Source organism: Hyperoodon ampullatus (assembly GCF_949752795.1).
Source record: "Hyperoodon ampullatus genome assembly, chromosome: 2".
NCBI lineage: Eukaryota > Metazoa > Chordata > Mammalia > Artiodactyla > Ziphiidae > Hyperoodon > Hyperoodon ampullatus.
In genome coordinates, this window is record NC_136915.1 from 157,966,541 (window position 1) to 157,986,278 (window position 19,738).

A 19,738-nucleotide genomic window follows, 5' to 3' on the forward strand; every position below is an offset into this window, starting at 1 on the left:
AGCTGATTAGCAACCTTAATTCTGCTTGGCCATGTAACCCAATATATTCATAGGTTCCAGGGATTAAGACTGGACATCTTTGGAGTGGGGGGCATTATTCTGCCTGCCACAGTTGGGAGTGTAAATTATTATAAATGTTGTATCTTCTATAGCTTAATGAAATAAACCCTCTTTCTCCCCCTGATAAAGCATGAGCCAGCAAGAGCATGGGACCCTTCACAAAGAATGTGCCCTACAAAAGTTTTCAACGTTCTTTTCAATGTTAGAAGCATTTCGATACCCAAAGATTCTCATAACCCTTGTTATAATCCTCTTTTCTATCAGCAATACTTTCATCGTCCTAATAGCCACAGGAAATAAGATCTGAGTTCAATTTACCTTTAAGCAATCTGTCTTTTTTTTTTTTTTTTTTTTTTTTTTTTTTTGTGGTATGTGGGCCTCTCACTGTTGTGGCCTTTCCCGTTGCGGAGCACAGGCTCCGGACGCGCAGGCTCAGCGGCCATAGCTCACGGGCCCAGCCGCTCCGCGGCACGTGGGATCCTCCCAGACCGGGGCACGAACCCGCGTCCCCTGCATCGGCAGGCGGACTCTCAACCTCTGCGCCACCAGGGAAGCCCTGTCTTTTTTTTTTAAACCTATAATATAACATATATACAAACTGAGGGTTTTCTTGCCTATGTGGTCATCAACACTCAAACCTGAACAAAATCTATTGAAACTCATCTGCTATAACAAAAATCTTAAGAAATGGCCTTCATTTTTTAATAAATTCTCACCCTCGTCAGGATATCCAGTATATCCATATTTAAAGCTAAAAAAGGAAACAAAGCAATGTTAGGATTTCCCGAAAGCTTTCCCACTCTATGAATGGGATGAGCATCCTGAAATCAACTGACCAATAAATCTCAACCTTTTCATGCACGGTGGGACAAAAGATTCAATGGATGAATCAACCACTCTGTTTGTTTCCACTTGATTTTGTTGAGAGTTATGGAGGGAAGTTACTAAAATAAATGAAGAGAATGGCACGGTATTGAAAAACTTTCCTACATAAGTGATAGAAGTTAGACATAAATCACTCTAAGAAGAGACAAAAGTGTAGAAAAATTGTACTATGAGTTTAATAGTAACATTTAATATAAGTGTTACTGTTATAAGAGACAAGCACCTGGAGGTGACTTATGGTCGTCACTAGTATAAGATGCTGTGAGGCCCTCTAAGTAGGTTAGATTCCAATACCTGCTCCCTAAAGTGCTCTCTGCTCATAACCCCCTCTCTTAGGACCTGGAAGAACAAAGGGAAGATATTAGTAAACCTTGCTCCTACCAAAAGAGAAGGGAGTTAGGGAATCCAATGAGCACTGCATGCCAGCATGAATCTAGGAATATGTGGCAAGTGCCTAGTCTAATTAAGAACTAATTTTTTTTAAAGCTTAATTATTTTTAAGTGAGGTTTCACAAAAAGTAATTTGGAACATTTTCGTGTGCAATTCAAAAATGCTTACCCAGCTTCTTATGCTAAGGAAGCATTTAAGAGCTGAATGGATTTGTGTTATGAGCTTTTAAAAGGAGGTTCACTACAACCACCTCACAGTTCCCGGGTTGGGTGGCGGGGAGGAGGGTGCGGGGTGGGGGGTTTCTTTAAAGTACACATTCAGTCGAGAAACTGATAAGATAAGCCACAGACAGGGAGAAAATATTTGCAAAAGGCATAACTGATAAAGAACTGTTATCCAAAATGTACAAAAACTCTTAAAACTCAACAATAAGAAAATGAACAACTTGATTAAAAAATGGGCAAAAGAGGACTTCCAGTTTCCAGTCCAGCATGTAAGGACCTTAGAAGTCACCACTTCATCCTAACAACACGTAAAAAGCTGAACAAACTGAAAAATCAACAACTCTTCTTAGATCCATCAGAGAAGTGTGGTCACAAGGCAAACCCGTGCCCACTAAAACTGAAGAGACAGTCAGACAGATACAGAAAACCACAACATAGCAGAGCAGAAATCTCCATGGGAAACAAATGCTGAACTGTAATTGATGAATTGCTGCAGACTTAGAGTGGACAAGTCTGAGGGATAAAAACTCCAGGGGGACCCAGTCGTAGACACAGCACCACACTCCTATGAGTTTTACCTCCAGGAACTTGACCAGGTTATCATAGTTAATATAGGAGAAAAACCTCCTCTTGCTTCCAGCAAGGGAAGGGGAAAAGGAACCATTTTGAAATACACTAGAGCACTCTGTTTTTCTTAACAACACCTGCCCTCAGGACAAAAAATTTTACCAGAGTCTAATCTGCTGGGCCTTTGTCAGAGCTTCACCTACCTTGGGTAAGGAAAATACCTAACTCTAGTCTTCTCTAGCCTTCCACATGGGGGAAAGAAAATACCCGTCTCCAGGCCCTTCTAGCCACCCTTTCCCTAAGGGAGGAAATAAAAACAACAGAGAAGCACTGATGAAGTTCACAATCCAGGGGCACAGGCTAACCAGAAGACTAAAAGCTAATCACAGGACTACAGAATGCCTTCCTGTCCCGCACCCCCGTACATTACAACTACATTACTGAATGCCATTTCCTTCCACCTGGTACATCATATCCACCTTTTATTCAAAAATTACAAGGCATGCTAAAAGGCAAAAAAGCACATTTTGAAGAGACTAAAGAAACATCAGAACAAGAGTCAGATATAGCAGGAATGGTAGAATTATCAGACCAGAAATTTATAAAAACCATGATTAACACACTAAGAAAGTTAATCAGAAAAGTAGACAACATATAAGAGCAGATGGATAATATAAGCAAAGAGATGAACATTCTAAGGAAGAATCAAAAAGAAATGTTAGAGATCAAAAACACTGTAAAAGAAATGAAGAATGCCTTTTAGGGGCTCATTAATAGGCTGGGCATGGCTGAAGAAAGAATCGCTGAGCTTGAGGATAAGAAAACAGTTCTAAAACTGGAAAGCAAGCAAACAAACAAATAAACCAAAAAAAAAAAAAAAAAAGAAAAGAAAAAACCAGAACAGAATACCAAGTACCATGGGACAACTACAAAAGGCATAACATATGTGTAATGGGACTACTAGAAGGAGAAGAAAGAGAATGGAATAGAAGCAATATTTGAAGGAATAATGACTGAGAATTTCCCCCAAATTAACATCAGCCACAAAACACAGATCCAGGAAGCTCAAAGAACACCAAGCAGATAAATGCCAAAAACACTACATATTCAAACTTCAGAAAATCAAAGATAAATAAAAAATCTTGAAAGAAGGCAGAGCAAAAAACAAACCTTAACTTTAACTAAAAAGGAGCAAAGATAAGAATTATATATGCTATCTCCTCAGAAAGCAAGAAAAGAAATATTTAAAGTGTTGAGAGGAAAAAAATACCAACCTAGAATTCTTTACTCTGCAAAATTACTCTTTAAAAGTGAAAGAGAAATAAAGACTTTCTCAATCAAAAACTGAGGGAATTTGTTGCCAGTAGGCCTGCCTTGCAAGAAATATTAAAAGAAATTCTTCAAGGAGTAGGAAAGTGATATAGGTCAGAAATTCATATCTACATAAAACTCACACAAGAAGAAATAGACAATCAGAATAGACCTGTATTATTAAAGAAATTTAATCAATAATCAAAAACCTTCCAAAACAGAAAGCACCATATCCAGATGGGGTTCACTGATGAATTCTTCCAAATATTTAATAAAGAAACTTTACCAATTCTCTACAATCATTTCCAGAAGACAGGATCAGAGGGACTGCTACATAACTCATTCTATGAGGCCAGCTTTACCCTAATACCAAAACCAGGCAAAGACATTATAAGAAAAGAAAACTATGGACCAAGATCTCTCGTGAACACAGATGCAACAATCCTTAAAATATTAGCAAACTGAATCAAACAAGGCACAACCAAGAGGGATTTATTCCAAGTATGCAAAGCTGGTTCAACATTTGAAAATCAGTTAATGTAATCCACCATATCAACAGGCTAAAGAAGAAAAATTACATGATCAGATCAATAGATGAGAAACAGCATATGACAAAATCCAACATCCATTCATGATAAAACTCTCAGCAGACTAGGAATAGTAAGAAATTTCCTCGACTTGATAAATAACATCTACATAAATATAGCTAACATCATACTTAACACTGAGAAATGCAAAGCTTTCCCACTAAGCAAGGATGTCCCCTCTCACACTGCTTTTAAACATTGCACAGGAAATCTCTGCTGATGCAAAGAGAAAAGAAAAGGAAATAAAAGGTATATATCAATAGATTGGGAAGGAAGAGATAACAGATGACATGATTGTCTATATAGAAAATCCAAAAGAATCAACCAAAAGCTTTTGGAACTAGTATGCAAGATTGCAGAATACAAGGTTAACATGCAAAAGTCAATCACTTTCTTATATACCAGCGATAAACAAGTGGAATTTGAAATTAAAAACATATTACCCTTCATTTGCAGCAACACGATCGACCTAGAGATTATCATACTGAGTGAAGTTAAGTCAGACAGAGAAAGACAAATATCATATGATATCACTTGTATGTGGAATCTAAAAAAACAAAAAGGCTACAAATGAACTTATTTACAAAACAGAAATAGAGTTACAGATGTAGAAAATAAACTTATGGTTGGGGGGGCTGGGGGGTAAGCAGCAGGGGAGGGATAAATTGGAAGACTGGGATTGACACATACACACTACTATATATATAAAATAGATAACTAATTAGGACCTACTGTATAGCATAGGGAAATCTACTCAATACTCTGTAATGGCCTATATGGGAAAATAATCTAAAAAAGAGTGGATATATGTATCTGTATAACTGACTCACTTTGCTGTACACCTGAAACTAACACAACACTGTAAGTCAACTATACCCCAATAAAATTAAAAATATATATTACCCTTTATATCAGCACCCTCCCCACCCAAATTAAAATATTTAGGTTTAAATCTAGAATATATATATATATATATGTATATATATACACAAGATCTATATAAGGAAAACTACAAAACTCTGATGAAAGATATCAAAGAAGAACTAAATAAAGGGAGAGAGAGACTCCATGTTCATGGATAGGAAGACTCAATATTGTCAAGTCAGTTCTTCCCAACTTGATCTGTAGATTCAATGCAATCACAATCAAAATCCCAGCAAGTTATTCTGTGGATTTTGACAAACTGATTCTAAAGTATATAAGGAGAGACAAATGAACCAGAATAGCCAAAAATCCAAAACACTGACAATACCGAATGATCACAAGGATGTGGAGCAACAGGAATGCTCATTCACTGCTGGTGGGAAAACAAAATGGTACAGCCACTTTGGAAGAGAGTTTAACAATTTCCTACAAAACTAAACATACTTTTCCCATATGATCCAAAATTCTTGCTCCTTGGTATTTACCCAAAAGAGCTGAAAATTTATGTCTACACAAAAACCTGCACATGGATGTTTACAGCACCTTTATTCATAACTGCCAAAACTTGGACACAGCCAAGATGTTCTTCAGTAAGTGAGTGGGTAAATAAACTATGGTCCATTCAGACAATGGAATGTTATTCAGCACTAAAAAGAAATGAGCTATCAAGCTTTGAAAAAACATGAAGGACCCTTAATTGCATGTTACTAAGTGAAAGAAGCCATTCTGAAAAGGCTACATACTGTATGATTCCAACAATAAAACATTCTGGAAAAGGCAAAACTATAGAGACAGTCAAAATATCAGTGATTGACAGGGACTAGGGTAGGGTAGGGAGGGATGCAGAGGCAGAGCACAGAGGATTTTTAGTGAAGCAAAACTATTCTGTATAATACTAGTCATTATACATTTGTCCAAACCCATAGAATGTACAACACCAAGGGTGAATCCTAATGTAAACTATGGACTTTGGGTGATAATAATGTGTCAATGATTATAATAAGTGTATTATTCTGGTGGGGGAATGTTGATAGTGGCGGCATGATTGGGTACAGGAGTTACATGGGAAGTCTCTGTACTTTCCACTTAATTTTGTTGTGAACCTAAAACTTCTCTAAAAAATAGTCTATTTTTTAATTGAAGTATGGTTGATTTACAATGTTATGCCAATCTCTGCTGTACAGCAAAGTGATTCAGTTTTACACATACATACATTCTTTTTTTAATATTCTTTTCCATTATGGTTTATCCCAGGAGATTGGATATATTTCCCTGGGCTATACAGTAGGACCTTGTCATTTATCCATTCTAAATGTAATAGTTTGCATCTACCAACTCCAAATTTCCAGTCCATCCCTCTCCCTCCCCACCCCCAGAAACCACAAGTCTGATCTCTATATCTGTGAGTGTGTTTCTGTTTTGTAGACAGGTTCATTTGTGCCATATTTTAGATTCCACATATAAGTGATATCATACGGCATTTGTCTTTCTCTTTCTGACTTACTTCACTTAGTATGATAATCTCTAGCTGCATCCATGTTGCTGCAAATGGAATTATTTTGTTCCTTTTTATGGCTGAGTAGTATTCCATTGTATATATGTACCATATTTTTTTCTTTTATCCATTCATCTGTTGGACATTTAGGTTGTTCTCATGTTTTAGCTATTGTGAATAGTGCTGCTATGAACATAGGGGTGCATGTATCTTTATGAATTAAGTTTTGTCAGGGTATATGCCCAGGAGTGGGATTGCCTGATCCTATGGTAATTCTGAAAACAGTTTATTTTTTTAAAAACATACATTGAGCCCTAACTGCCTTGACAGTAATGGTATGAGTCTATAGATTTATTTGTCTCTCCCACTAAATGTAGGCAGAAGCTGGGTAATGTTCACTGTTGTATCTTCCAGTGCACCTGCTCATAATAGGCATGAATAATACTGATTACTTATTTGTTAGACAAATAGTTCCTAAGCATCTACTGCCAGATACCGTTCCTCTCTAAGGGTATGGCAGTGAAATAAACAGACATGGTCTCTGCATAGGGGCAGCTATCAGGACATAAGCAAGATAAACAAGAAAGGTACTTTCAGGGATTTCCCTAGTGGTCCAGTGGTTAAGAATCTGTCTTGCAATACAGAGGACGCTAGTTCGAGCCCTAATCAGGGAGCTAAGATCCCACATGCTGTGGGGCAACTAAGCCCACATGCCACAACTAGAGGGAAGCCAGTGCACTGCAACTAGAGAGAAGCCCACATGCTGCTACGAAGATCCCTTGTGCCGCAAGTAAGACCTGACACAGCCAATAAATAAATAAATATATTTTTAAATTTTCTATTAAAAAAATAAGAAAGGTACTTTCAAACAGTGATAAGTGCCACGAAGAAAGGAAAACAAGGCAATGGTAATCTCTTAAGCACTTAATATTTGCCAGCCACTATACTAAGAATTTTATATTATCAAGCTTAACCCTCATAATAGTCCTATAATTTAGGGTTATTTTTCACTCATTTTATAGATAAGGAAATGAAGCTAGTAAGATAAAGCAACCTGCCCAATGCCGCAGAGCAAGTAAGAAGTGCAAAACCGGAATCAAATTCATTTTCTGACTCCCAAGCCCATGCTCTTAACTATCACTATATATACCTCAGGCATAAATCTCATGACTAAAAGAAAGACAGGAAAACTGCTTTTCCCATAAAATATCTTCAGACTCTGAAAGGAAGGGGAAGCATATTCGGCACTTATGACAAAGTCTATGGAAATAAACAAAATGTTTTCAAGTTTTATATTTGATCGCTTTCCCTATGCTGTGGAGGAACTGGCTTCACTGGCAAGGGCAGCTCCATTCTTGCTGGTTATTGGTGGTGCATCAGCTTTTACACATGATGGTGTTACTACTCCAGGTGTCATAAAATATGGATTTAAGATTACTATCCCCACAGTGGTAATATATCTGCATAAATCCTCCCAAGCTTCTTCACTTGCTATCTCCCTACCCTCCAAGAAGAGTTCTCTTTGGGAAGTAGTACATTCAGGTCAGGGGATTTGGTCTGAGTACCTCAAACAAACAGAAACACTCCAGACCCATGGACCCAGCAGGGACCTTGATGGCCCATGACCTATCTAACCATCTAATATCACTGGCCAACATCCAGTTTTGTTTTGATAATATTCTCCTCCCCCACGCAATCCTCTCTTATTGTCTCTGTCATAGAACCTAGCTCTTCCCTCCCAAGGACTGTATCGATTTTAATTACAAACATTTGTTTGTATGCTTATTTAATGTTACTCTCAGCCATTAAGCATGAAGAGGGCAAGAGTCATGACCAGTCTGTTTACCATTATATGCACTGCACCTTGCACAATACATGGTAGATATTAAACACCTGGTAAATATCATTTCAATGGATGGATGAATAGGAGCACTGATGTTCAAATGACCTGCTCACAACCATGTGAAGGGAGTATTCCTCAGGAAATCCAGTTTCCAAGGAAAATCAACTGAGGTAACAGAGAAAAGGATAGCTGAGTGGGATACCCAAATCATCCCTTTCTTTAAAAATAACACTAACATGGAGACTTCTCTGGTGGTGTAGTGGTTAAGAATCCGCCTGCCAATGCAGGGGACACGGGTTCAAGCCCTGGCCCAGGACGATTCCACATGCCGCAGAGCAGCTAAGCCCCTGCCCCACAACTACTGAGCCTGAGCTCTAGAGTCCGCGAGTCACAACTACTGAGCCCGTGTGCCACAACTACTGAGCCCGTGTGCCACAACTACGAAGCCCACGTGCCTAGAGCCCATGCTCTCTTTAATTAATTAATTTTTTAAAAGTAACATTTTTAAATGACTTTTTAAAAAATATTTATTTATTTGGCTGTGCTGGGTCTTAGCTGCAGCACATGGGATCTTCATTGTGGCATGCAGGATGTTTAGTTGCCGCATATGAACTCTTAGCTGCATGTGGAATCTAGTTCCCTGACCAGGGATCGAACCCGGGCCCCCTGCATTGGTAGCACAGAAACTTAGCCACTGGACCACCAGGGAAGTCCCTTAAATGACACTTTAAATGACATGGGAGGTGATTTGGTGTGCTTGAAAAGAGCTTCCAAGTTGGAAAGAGATAGGTTTTAATTCCAACTCTGCCTCTTACTGACTGAATGTTTCTGAGACTCAATTTCCTTATCTATAAACATGCAGGTAATGACAAATGAACTAAATAAGATAAAAGTCTGTGAAAATGCATGGCAATCCAACATGGGAATAAGAAATAAGTTCAAAGACCCACTGAATTAGTCTCCTCTCTACGACTTAAAGCAAGCAAATTCAAGTCCGATTGGTCTGAAAAGCATAGTGTTTATGGGATGGCTTCAACCTTTATTCTCTAAAAGTCCTGCACTGGGAGAATTCACTCAAAATGAAGGGGGGGCAATTCAGATTATTACTCAGTCCTTTCCAAACTGTGACCTGAGTGCCATGAGCGGCTTAGCAAAAGTCTCTAGAGATTTAGTTCACCCCATTATGTTTGTCCTCGGCAGTTCTGCTCATTCCTGATATCAGAGAAAGAGAGAATGACCAAGAAAGAACCCAAAAGTAGCTTATGTGACAGCTATCTGAAGAAAAATCTAGATATTTGTATAGACACTTCATGGTTCTCAGTGAGGATCACTAGCTGAAGTAGGTTTCTCCCTACATTTGAGGTTGGGTATTTTCAGTGGTATCCAATTTCCTCACTTTTTTTTTTTTAATGGTATGGTGGGAAGAATATATTTTTAAGTGAAATGTATGTTTAAAGTTAGAAAAAATAAAATCTCAAAGCCCCAACACAGCTAAACCACAACTCAAACTTTCTCTTAGGTTAAAAGGAAGCCAATGAGCCCTAGAATTAACTCTGAGCCACAGTGAGAAGCACAGAAAACAGGATTTCTTGTTAACTGCTGATCGCCCCCAAGTAAGGGATAAAGCAAACACAAGGAATTAGCCATATATGACTTCAAACCACTGTCCACTGCTCAATCACAAAGGCTCATATTAGCAAAATGAAAAGAACTATTAAAAATATTTTTAAATCACAGAAAGCAAACAGTTCCATATGAGAAAAGCCACACGATTGGAAGTCTTAAGAAAAATCAAAGCTTGATTTCAAATATACTTTTCTCTGGAGGGAAATAAATGCCACAGCATCTGCCTTCAATTCACTCATGACTGGTTAGGATTAGCACATCCCGTAATAACTTCTTGGTGTTAATTTCACAAAGGATAAGTAATCTACTATTAAGAAACCAAGAGAAATCATTTTAAAAATAACATCAGAACACCAGAGACCCAAAAACAAGTCTACCACCATTTACTAATAATAAAATAGAGTATCTAGCTTATTTTCAGAAAAGGCAAGTTCATGCAGCTTTACTGCTTACCTCCCAATTACAGACATTAAAACCCCCAACAACCAATTTCAGAACCGAGTATTTCACAGAATCTGCATTTTGGTTAAAATCAAAGATTAACATTTGGCCATAGGATATAAGAGAGAGTAGGAAATGGAATGAGGAAGAAATATTTATAATGAAGTTTGTACATATATGGACAAATCCAAATTTCTGCAGAGGAAGCAAAATAAGTGGGATTTATTTCTCTGAACTTCTGTAGAACATGTCAGAGTTTCACTATTACACCATTTTAAGTAGTTGTCTACTTGTTTTCTGCACGTAATTATCTTTTGCAGTAAAATATTAAGTTGTGAGGGTGGATCCATGTTTTGCGGGGCCAGCATATGTAATCTGAGGGGTCCTCTCTAAGAAAAAGAATATAAAATTATGAATATAAATTACATAGAGTGGACTGCAAGTGAGGGCCCCTGGAGGTTAAATACCAGCAGCTTCACAGTAAATTCATCACAAGGGTGAGAACTTACCAAGTCTCAAATTTCTGCTTCGTCCACATGGTGTCTTGCAGAGCACTGGGTATTTTACAGACATTCAGTACGTGTTGATTCCACTCGTGTCAGAATCAAAGGATCTGACTATGAGATTAAATTCAAGGTCAAGCCTTGGCCTACCTAAACAGTTCAAGATATACCTTAACTCTTCATTCAGTTATACCTTAAATGATTGTTTGAATTAAATGTAATTTGAATTCATGTTGATTCTGTTATTTAACAATTGTCATCTAGCAATATTTTAACAATCCAAAAATGCCTACCCACCGTGATAGGAGAACAAACCGATTTTTTAAAATCATCAAATAAAAGCTGGATGTACATGAGCCACAGACTAAACACTCTAGTTCCTGTGTGTATGCCCACTATTTATGATGAGCAGCTGGAATTCACGTGTACTCTTTTACTGACTATGGACATCTGTGGCCTATTATCAATGGAGTTACCCCATAAGCAGAAGAGGTTACCAATTCCAAAGAAAACTTGTAGGAGTTTTTGATGTGTTGACCTATTTCCTCATTCTGCCTGCCAACAGTTAGCATACTGCATCCTTTTTATAAATATGAAACAGTGGAAAGAAAATTCATATAATTCTTCAGGTTCTATTTATAGGTGTGAGGTATTATACAAGCAAACAAACTATGAAAGAAATGACTCACTAATCCCACAGGTTTATACTCCAGGCTTAATATTTTAAGTACTGCTATGTGAAAAAAAACTACGGAACTTCCCACCTATGTCAAAGTCCAGAGTTATCTTAACCGGATCACTGCATAATAAAGTATAGACATTCTGTGAATGTTCCTGAATATGAACATATCAATAACCATTGGTCCAAACGATTTCACTCTTTATGCATCTATGAGGAAAATATCTTGAGAAAAACTCACTGTTATCAATAACCTTATTCGCGTCGTAACAGAATTAGATTATTAAAGGCCTTTCTTAAGACTGATAAACATGACTGCATAAAAATAATTTTTAATGTCTTCATAAAAAAGAATATTTGTAAACAACATTTAAAACCAAGGGACAAATTAGAAAAAAATATTTCCAACATATGATAGGCAAAAAAACCTAATTTTGATAATATACAAAGAGTTACAATTAGATGATCAACAATTAGATAACAATAGTCCAAAATAAAAATAAAGATATGAACAGAGAGTACACAAAAAACACAAATGACCAATAAGTATTTTAAAACATGCTATACCTCACTCATAAATGTAAGAAACATAAATATAAAAACAATGAGCTACTTTTCAATGGACAGATGATAGCAGAGATGGTTTCAATTGCAGACATGAAAATACAGCTGGTAAGAGTGTAGGGAAAGCAAAGGGACACTCTCATTTTCTATGGACAGGAGAGTGGTTGGTACAGCTTTCTGGAGGGCAGTCTAGCAACATCTTTCACATTTTAAAATGCTTATATGTTTTGACCCATCAGCTGCTCTTCTATGAAATTATCCTATAGAGTTCTCAAACAAATACTTAGAAAATATATACTCAAAGACACTCTTTGCAGCATTGTTTAAAAGTTTAAAAACAAATTAAACTGGAGAGAGCTTAACTGTCCATCCACAGAATACTCCATTCAATAAGTACTGTAAAGCCACTAAAAAGAATATAGTAAACCTATCTATATGTGCTGACTTTAAAATAACAATAACTTACATTTCTTGAGCTTTCACTATGCCAGCTGCTGTTCTAAGCCCTTTATATACGTTGAAGAACTTACTGAGTAAAAAAATCTCCAAGACAAAGATAAGCAAAAAAAGCAAGGCACAGAACACACTATGTACTATGAGTCTATTTATATCGTAAATATATATGATAAAATCATACATAAATAAAAATATATAAACACACATTTCTATATACCCAGAAAAACTTGGGAATAATACAGAAGGAATAATTTACAGATATTATCCAGGAAGAATGGGACTGGAAATAGGACTTGGGGAAGTAGAAATTTTTTCTTTTTATTTCTTTTTTTTTCCATAATTTTCTGAGTTGTTTGAACTTTATATACATGGATTACTTCTATTTTTAAAATGTTAATATGTGTTACCTGCCTAATTAGGTTACAGTTTGTATCTATTTTTTTTTCTTCCTACTTCCACGTATTTTAAAAAACCTAATAAATGTTATTTAGGAAAAAGTAGTAATATGAGAAAACATTAACGTTTCTTTTTATACCCTTCTATGGTATAAGAATTTTTAACACGAGCATCTATTATTTTCAAAATTTAAAAATCTAGTTAAAAATCAATATTCACTAAGTCAAACAGAACACCCTATGTTCCTTCCTTCCTTCCTTATGCAGGAAACCCCAGAATACAAGGATGTGGATGAGGACTCTCATGATTCTAAAGCAATCATTTAGCTGACAGTTTTCTTCTTCCCAATACCAAGTCAATTTAATAATAATTTTTAAAAGATCAAGCTTAATTATATAAATCAAACAAAAATAATGGGGGGAAATACAGCTATCAATTATCAATGTGTGAATTATAATGCACACTGCTCTATTTATTCTGTGTAACATATGACTTAACAACATAGATCAAGGACGATATGTCTGTGCATACCCGTAAAGCAGCCAATACATGGTGATTGTTAATAGTACATTTAGCAATTTTAATTCTCACAACAACCCAATAAGGTTCCTGGTTAATTGACTAATTTAGAAAATTATGAAAACATGGAGAAAACTGTAGAGTGGCAAATGATAACTGAAATCTATAAACAATTGAATCTACCTTTATGATAGGTACTCCTAACTCTTTTATAGATGTTTTTGTGAGATATTTTTACCAGAAATGGACAGTGAAGAAGCTCCTGAATAATCTCCATGCCCTTTGTTCCAAAGGTCCTTCCTTCCAGGCAACCCTTCCTCACGCGTCTCTCTCTCAGCATACCAAGTGCAGGTGATTCAGAACCTCATGCCTTCACTCTGCAAACAGCCTGATCTTTCTGTCACCTCTCACACCCCTTCAGATTCTTACCTGTCCAGCAGCAGCTCCAGCACTTCTTTAGTGGAGGCAAAGCCTCTGTACGTTGACAGGAAGATGCTGATGTAGGTAAAGTCATTGTCCCCAAAAGCTGTCAGCAGGTTCTCCACGAGCTTCTCCAACGTGCCAGCTTTTATGGTCCTGATCTTACACGTCTCATACTGACTGACTGTATGCCCCGGAGGCAGCTGGTCGCCTTCAACCTGTACAATAAATTCATGATTTTGATCAGGAGGAATGACTCCCTAAGGTAAAACTGAAAACATTGAAGTAGTTGAAGCATGTTTTCCCTTACTCTTAATTTCCCTACAGGAAGTCAGGTAAGGCAATCCTCTCACCTGTGAGTGTAGTAGAGCCGGATGGGCGGGCGGGGGCATGTAGGGGTGGTATGTGCATTCCCTTCCTCTCTAGAAGTAGAGGTATTACTTCATAGAGGTTACATGTGCTTCTACTTACTTCCCTATCAAGAACTAGGTTGCTGGCATATCCTGTCGAGAATGCTTTCTATGACCCCCAGGACCAAGTTTAGCAAATCTTTATCAATCACTCCCTCTGTATTGTTCCACGGTAAGTTTTCAAACTCACTCTCAAAGACAGCTCCTACAATGGTGTGCCGGAACCGATCGTGCTGGCTTTGGAGAGCTGATTGTTAAATATTTAGATTTGTGTGAGCCAGATGACATCATGCTGATAGCTTGAAAAAATCAGCCATGGGAAGAGTATGCTCTCCACAGACATCTAGGGAGATCTGACCGCGATCTGATGTTCTTTAGTTCATGGGAGGCAACACACTTTCTGATTCAGTATCACTGGTCATCAACAGAGTTGGCTGAGAAGTGTTTGTACGGAGCAGACCTCGGCTAATCTTTGACGAGTAATGGAAAGTGTAGGTGGGTGCGTGACCCCTGCCTTCTGGAGACTTGCAATGTACAAGAGAAGATGTTTCCTTCTGAAAAGTAGCTATCACATGAGAATGAAACTGTGAATAGTATTGGTAGGTATAACTGCACCTTGGAGACATAAACCATAATACTAAAGAACTAGATTAGTGATAATATCTGTAAAGCTTCAAAACTGAGCATGAGGGAAGTGAAATAAACTGAAGAAAAATACAGGTGTGCCTTACATTCTACAATAAACCTGTGCCTAACAAATTATACAGCGACGTGATTTTCAAAGTTTAACCTGTCCTTCATAGGCATAGGGGAAGATGCCCTACAGAGAGGAACTTTTTCTAAGCAAATAATCATTCTAAGCAATGCAAACAATCACCAGGCGAGATCTCTGAATTTTAAGTGTGAATTGTTTTATATCAGATTTTCCTAAATTGAAATCATCAGACATGTGAAGATTAAAGAAAAGGGGCAAAAAAGAGAGAACCGAACCTCTAAATGATGATATTGTGCTTATTAAGTCACGTTTGCTATTTCTTCACCTGGCCTGTCAAAAGTTAAACCACTGGAAGGAAATTAGCAGGCAAGATTGCCTTCTGTAGGACCAAAGCAAAGGCCATCACTTTTAGAAGGGGCTTAGAATAGCTTAATGTCATCACAGCTAACTGCTAGCAGGAGTTAATATTAAGACTCCAGCATATGCGGTGGATGACTTGATTTCTTTATCTAATTTTTGAAAGATACTTTTACTTTACCAAGGAAAGGGTTCTGGTTCAGTCAAAATACCAAATGTTTCTTTAGGCCTCTTAGGCCTGTTGACTCAGATCATGGCCTTACAATCATTCTTTATCACACTGTATGTAGTTTTAGAATAGGCCTAATAGTATCCATCTGTCTTCCAGGAGCTTCAGTTAACTTCAACTAGAAACAACAAATGAAGAATATATATGGTTTCAAAGTCTAATTATGTTTTTAATTACTTGGTACAGTGTTGTCCTAAGTGTGTGCTATAAAACACTAGTTCCAAAACAAAAGGTCCTGCAGTCAAGTTTGGAAACTATAGAGTTAAACAAAGTCCAATATACTTCTGTGTTGTAGAATTTCTTAAAGTTTTTAATATGTTAACATGGTATGAAACTCCAAAAGAAGGATATGGTATATGACATTTTCTAATGGATTTCCCTTTAGTCTCAGAGCATCTTGCAGAACATCAGAATGAACATACTTTGGAAAATGTTAGCTTAGTAAGTCACTGTGATGCATTTCAAACTTAATTCACATATGCCACTTTTTACTTAAAAAAAGAAACATCGAGACATTATAAAATAAAATGTTAATTTTTATCTTCAAACATCTTTGTTCCAAACTTACGGTTACCACGGGGGAAAGAGGGGGATGGGATGACTGGGAGATTGGGGCTGACAGACATACACTACCACGGTCAAAACAGGTAACCACTGAGAACCTACTATATCGCACAGGGAACTCCACTCAGTGCTCTGTGGTGACCGAAATGCGAAGGAAATCGAAAAACAAGTGTATATATGTATACATATGACTGATTCGCTTTGCTGTACAGCAAGAAACTAACACAACCTTGTAAAGCAACTACACTCCAATAAAAATTAATGTAAAAAAAAATCCATGTTCCTTTGATCTCTTTCTTACTACCAAAATTTAGGGATATTTTGTGTTTTTTACTTTGTCACCTCTAAAGATCTGGCCAAAATAATGATCAGTCTGATAATATTAAAAAGTAGTAGTTAAAAAATATACCTCAATTTCAAATGTTAACAACAACAAAAGGAATGGCTTCTCAGTTTCTACAGATAGTCAAGCTCTAATCCTAAATCAAGTTTCCTTACCTTGTGACAATGTCAGGGTTCCCTCACAAAACAATTTTATACTTTGATGATTCTTACCTTACTCACAATGCAAATTCCACTTTAAATCTTTTCTTATTACAAGTAATAACTATTTAAAAGAACTGATTTTTCCCTAAGCAGTGATGTCGCCAAAAATTCAAACACAGAGAAAAATGCTTGTCAAAGACCCTGATGAAGTGGGTCCCTTTTCCTGCCAGAAAGCAGATTTGGCAGGAAGCCACGTTTCTCCCTTGGGAATGGAATCATGTTACTCATTACCCCAGTCGCCTCCCTTCACTCCTTTTACTCTGAAAAAAATCTCAGTACGCATGCTTGATCCCCATAAGTCCCTTCAATGGTTTCTGTTCCTCAGTGTTTTTATCTGTACATTAGGAAGAACCATGATTGAGCTAACAGAATGGCTAATAGAATATTCTGAATATTTAGATTTTACAAATCATTCTCTCATGGCAACAGGTGAGCATCAATGGCAATATCATAAAATGAAGTACAGGAATTGCTCTGATGCCTAAAGCCATTCTCACAAAAGTTAACAATGCAACTTAAGATGTCAGAGCACTTGCTTACTCTCATTTTCTGCACATTTGCTAAGTACCCTAATATCTCTTTGCTATAGCAGGGGGAAGGCCAGATTTTCGAAGATGAGTTTTAATTTACCAACATTGAAATAAAGTACATTTTTATGAAATAAAAATTTTGTAATTATCTGCTTGTTACTGGAATGGAAATAAAATGATACAAAAGTGAAACACACAAAAATACACTACGCCTATGGTTAGAATGGAGAAGCTAAAATTGTAGTTTCATTTTTGCAGCAAAATATTCAATAGCTACGTGACCCTTAAGAGACTTTAGGGTCTGTTTTGTTTATAATATCTCAATACCTTTAAATTCTAGTTTAAAAGAATAGTTGGGAGAGGCAGCGGGGAGAGCCTTGGCAGACAAGTGTTTAAAAACCCAGACTTAGAAGAGCAAGACACGGAGGGCTGAGCATGCCCTCTGGGTTAGCACGCTAACAGGAAACAGCTCAATCTGGATTTAATCAGAGACCATCGCTTTACTGACAAGATCATGATACTGAGGCCACAAGAATGTTTCATAATTGTTTTTTTGGCCAATCCTTCTGCCATTAGAATTCAGCTTTTCCTAAGAGAACATGTCTGACTCCTATGGGGTAAATATCTAAAACCCTGCCCAACTGTCCTAGCCATGGAATTTCCATAATTACCAATTTTGACATAAGGGGAACAGGAGAAAGAGAATGTGAGAGATGAGATGTGCCATGTTTCAATCGTGTTTCCAGTCATTGAGAAATATACTCTTTCGCCTTTGAAAACGTAAACTGTTCACAACTTGGGTGTTTCTAATTTTTAAAAAATTGTCTTCAATCAATATAATCCTTTAGTCATCTGATACGTTAACAGGGAACGTGTTAAGTAAACAACCTCATTAGACTGGAGACAGTATGAAGTTCTTCTCCAAGCCATGCTTAATCTTCAGTACATCAGTTCTCAGGCAGCCTGGCTTGAGCAGAAACGTAAATAGTGAGCACTCTTCCAGTCATACATAACTCCCTAAGAAAATCTAAAACCCAGAGCCAAGGTTTTACAGAACTTTAAGAATAGCACATTGCTCTCTGTACGCTCATCCCAGAACACCAAGGGTCTATTTTGTAACATCTATTCAAATGCTCTGTAACCACCACCCAGAAACAATAAGAAACCACCACAGTATAGGAAATACTGTGAGATGACTCACAAACTCTGATCATTTGTCCACCTTGCCACGCAAAGAAAAAATATGTGTACGTAACGGCACAAAGCAGAACGTTATGGAGAGGCCAGTGCATCTGAGTATAGAGATCTATTTACACGTGGGACATTCAGAGACGTAAGGCATAGTCTATACGAAACTTAAGGCATGTGATGTCAAGCTCAGTGTGAGCTTCTGCATCGTGTGAACTTCTACTCTGGGTGTCAACTAACTTCTTTTGCTAGGTTAGGGTTGCTAGGATGCCCAGCTAAATTTTAATTTCAGAAAAATAATAAATGAGTAATTTGGGAGCGTAAGTATGTCTCATGCAATATTTAGGACCTACTCATACTGAAAAATGATTTGTTGTTTATCTGAATTTCCAAATTAACCTGGCATCTGTATTTTTATTTCCTAAGTCTGGCAATTCGCTGCTAAGTGCATACAAAGGGTACAGAACGGATCTCTCATTTATTCATCCACTTATTCGGGCACACATTAACAAAACGGTACTATGTGCCAGGCACTGTGCAAGACAGTAGAGATACAAAGGTAAAGAGCATGTAGTTCAGACACCCAGGATGTTCAGTCTGAAGGAGGAAACAGACACAAAGAAACCATTATAATGCAATATGAGTAAAATGGTGGACAGATAGGCAGATACCATGGAAGAACCAGGAGCGACTCTACATAGAGGCAGCATCTGAAAGTGACGGGAAAGATAAGGATACCACCCACATGAAAGAAAATTGAGAAAGAGAAGCCAGATTCTTGTGAGGCAGAGGCACTGAATTCCACTTTAGTAATGTAAAACTTGGGAATTCCCTGGCAGTCCAGTGGTTAGGACTCTGCACTTCCACTGCAGGGGGCACTGGTTCAAACCCAGGTCGGGGAACTAAGATCCCACAGGTCGCACAGCATGGCCAAAACAAGGGGGGGGAAAAAGAAATGTAAAATTTGAAGTATCTTTAGGATTTTCCAATGGTACAGTCCAACAGGCAGTCAGAATCCAAAAGCTGGGGGATAGGTCTAAGATGGAAATATACAGGAGTCACATCAATTAAAACAGCTTCAGCCTCCAGGCAGAGTGAACAGAAAAAAAGACTAGAGGGCAGAGGATGGCATCTGGAAGAATACCCAAATTAAGAGGGTTCCAAGAGCAAAGATGTCAAGCACCAGAAGAAGCACCTGCACATATGGCAAATTTACACTCACCTGATCTGTGGTAGCACTTCTGGACAGAGAATCCAGGAGTAATCTTCACTGCCAGATTCATATAGATGCCAACATATGCACCTTCC

The 19,738-nt window shown here is 37.5% G+C and overlaps 1 protein-coding gene across 6 annotated transcripts in view; it reads right to left on the reverse strand.

Annotated features, from left to right (window-relative positions):
- RGL1 (ral guanine nucleotide dissociation stimulator like 1) overlaps window positions 1–19,738 on the reverse strand; it is a gene marked incomplete at both ends in the record, with an annotated part of 177,216 nt that overhangs the window by 80,886 nt on the left and 76,592 nt on the right. For all 6 annotated transcript variants that reach the window (XM_079698317.1, XM_079698315.1, XM_079698312.1 and 3 more), the window contains one exon: window positions 13,901–14,109. In XM_079698317.1, coding sequence (XP_079554443.1) covers window positions 13,901–14,109 — 209 coding nt within the window. The remainder of the gene's footprint in view (window positions 1–13,900; window positions 14,110–19,738) is intronic.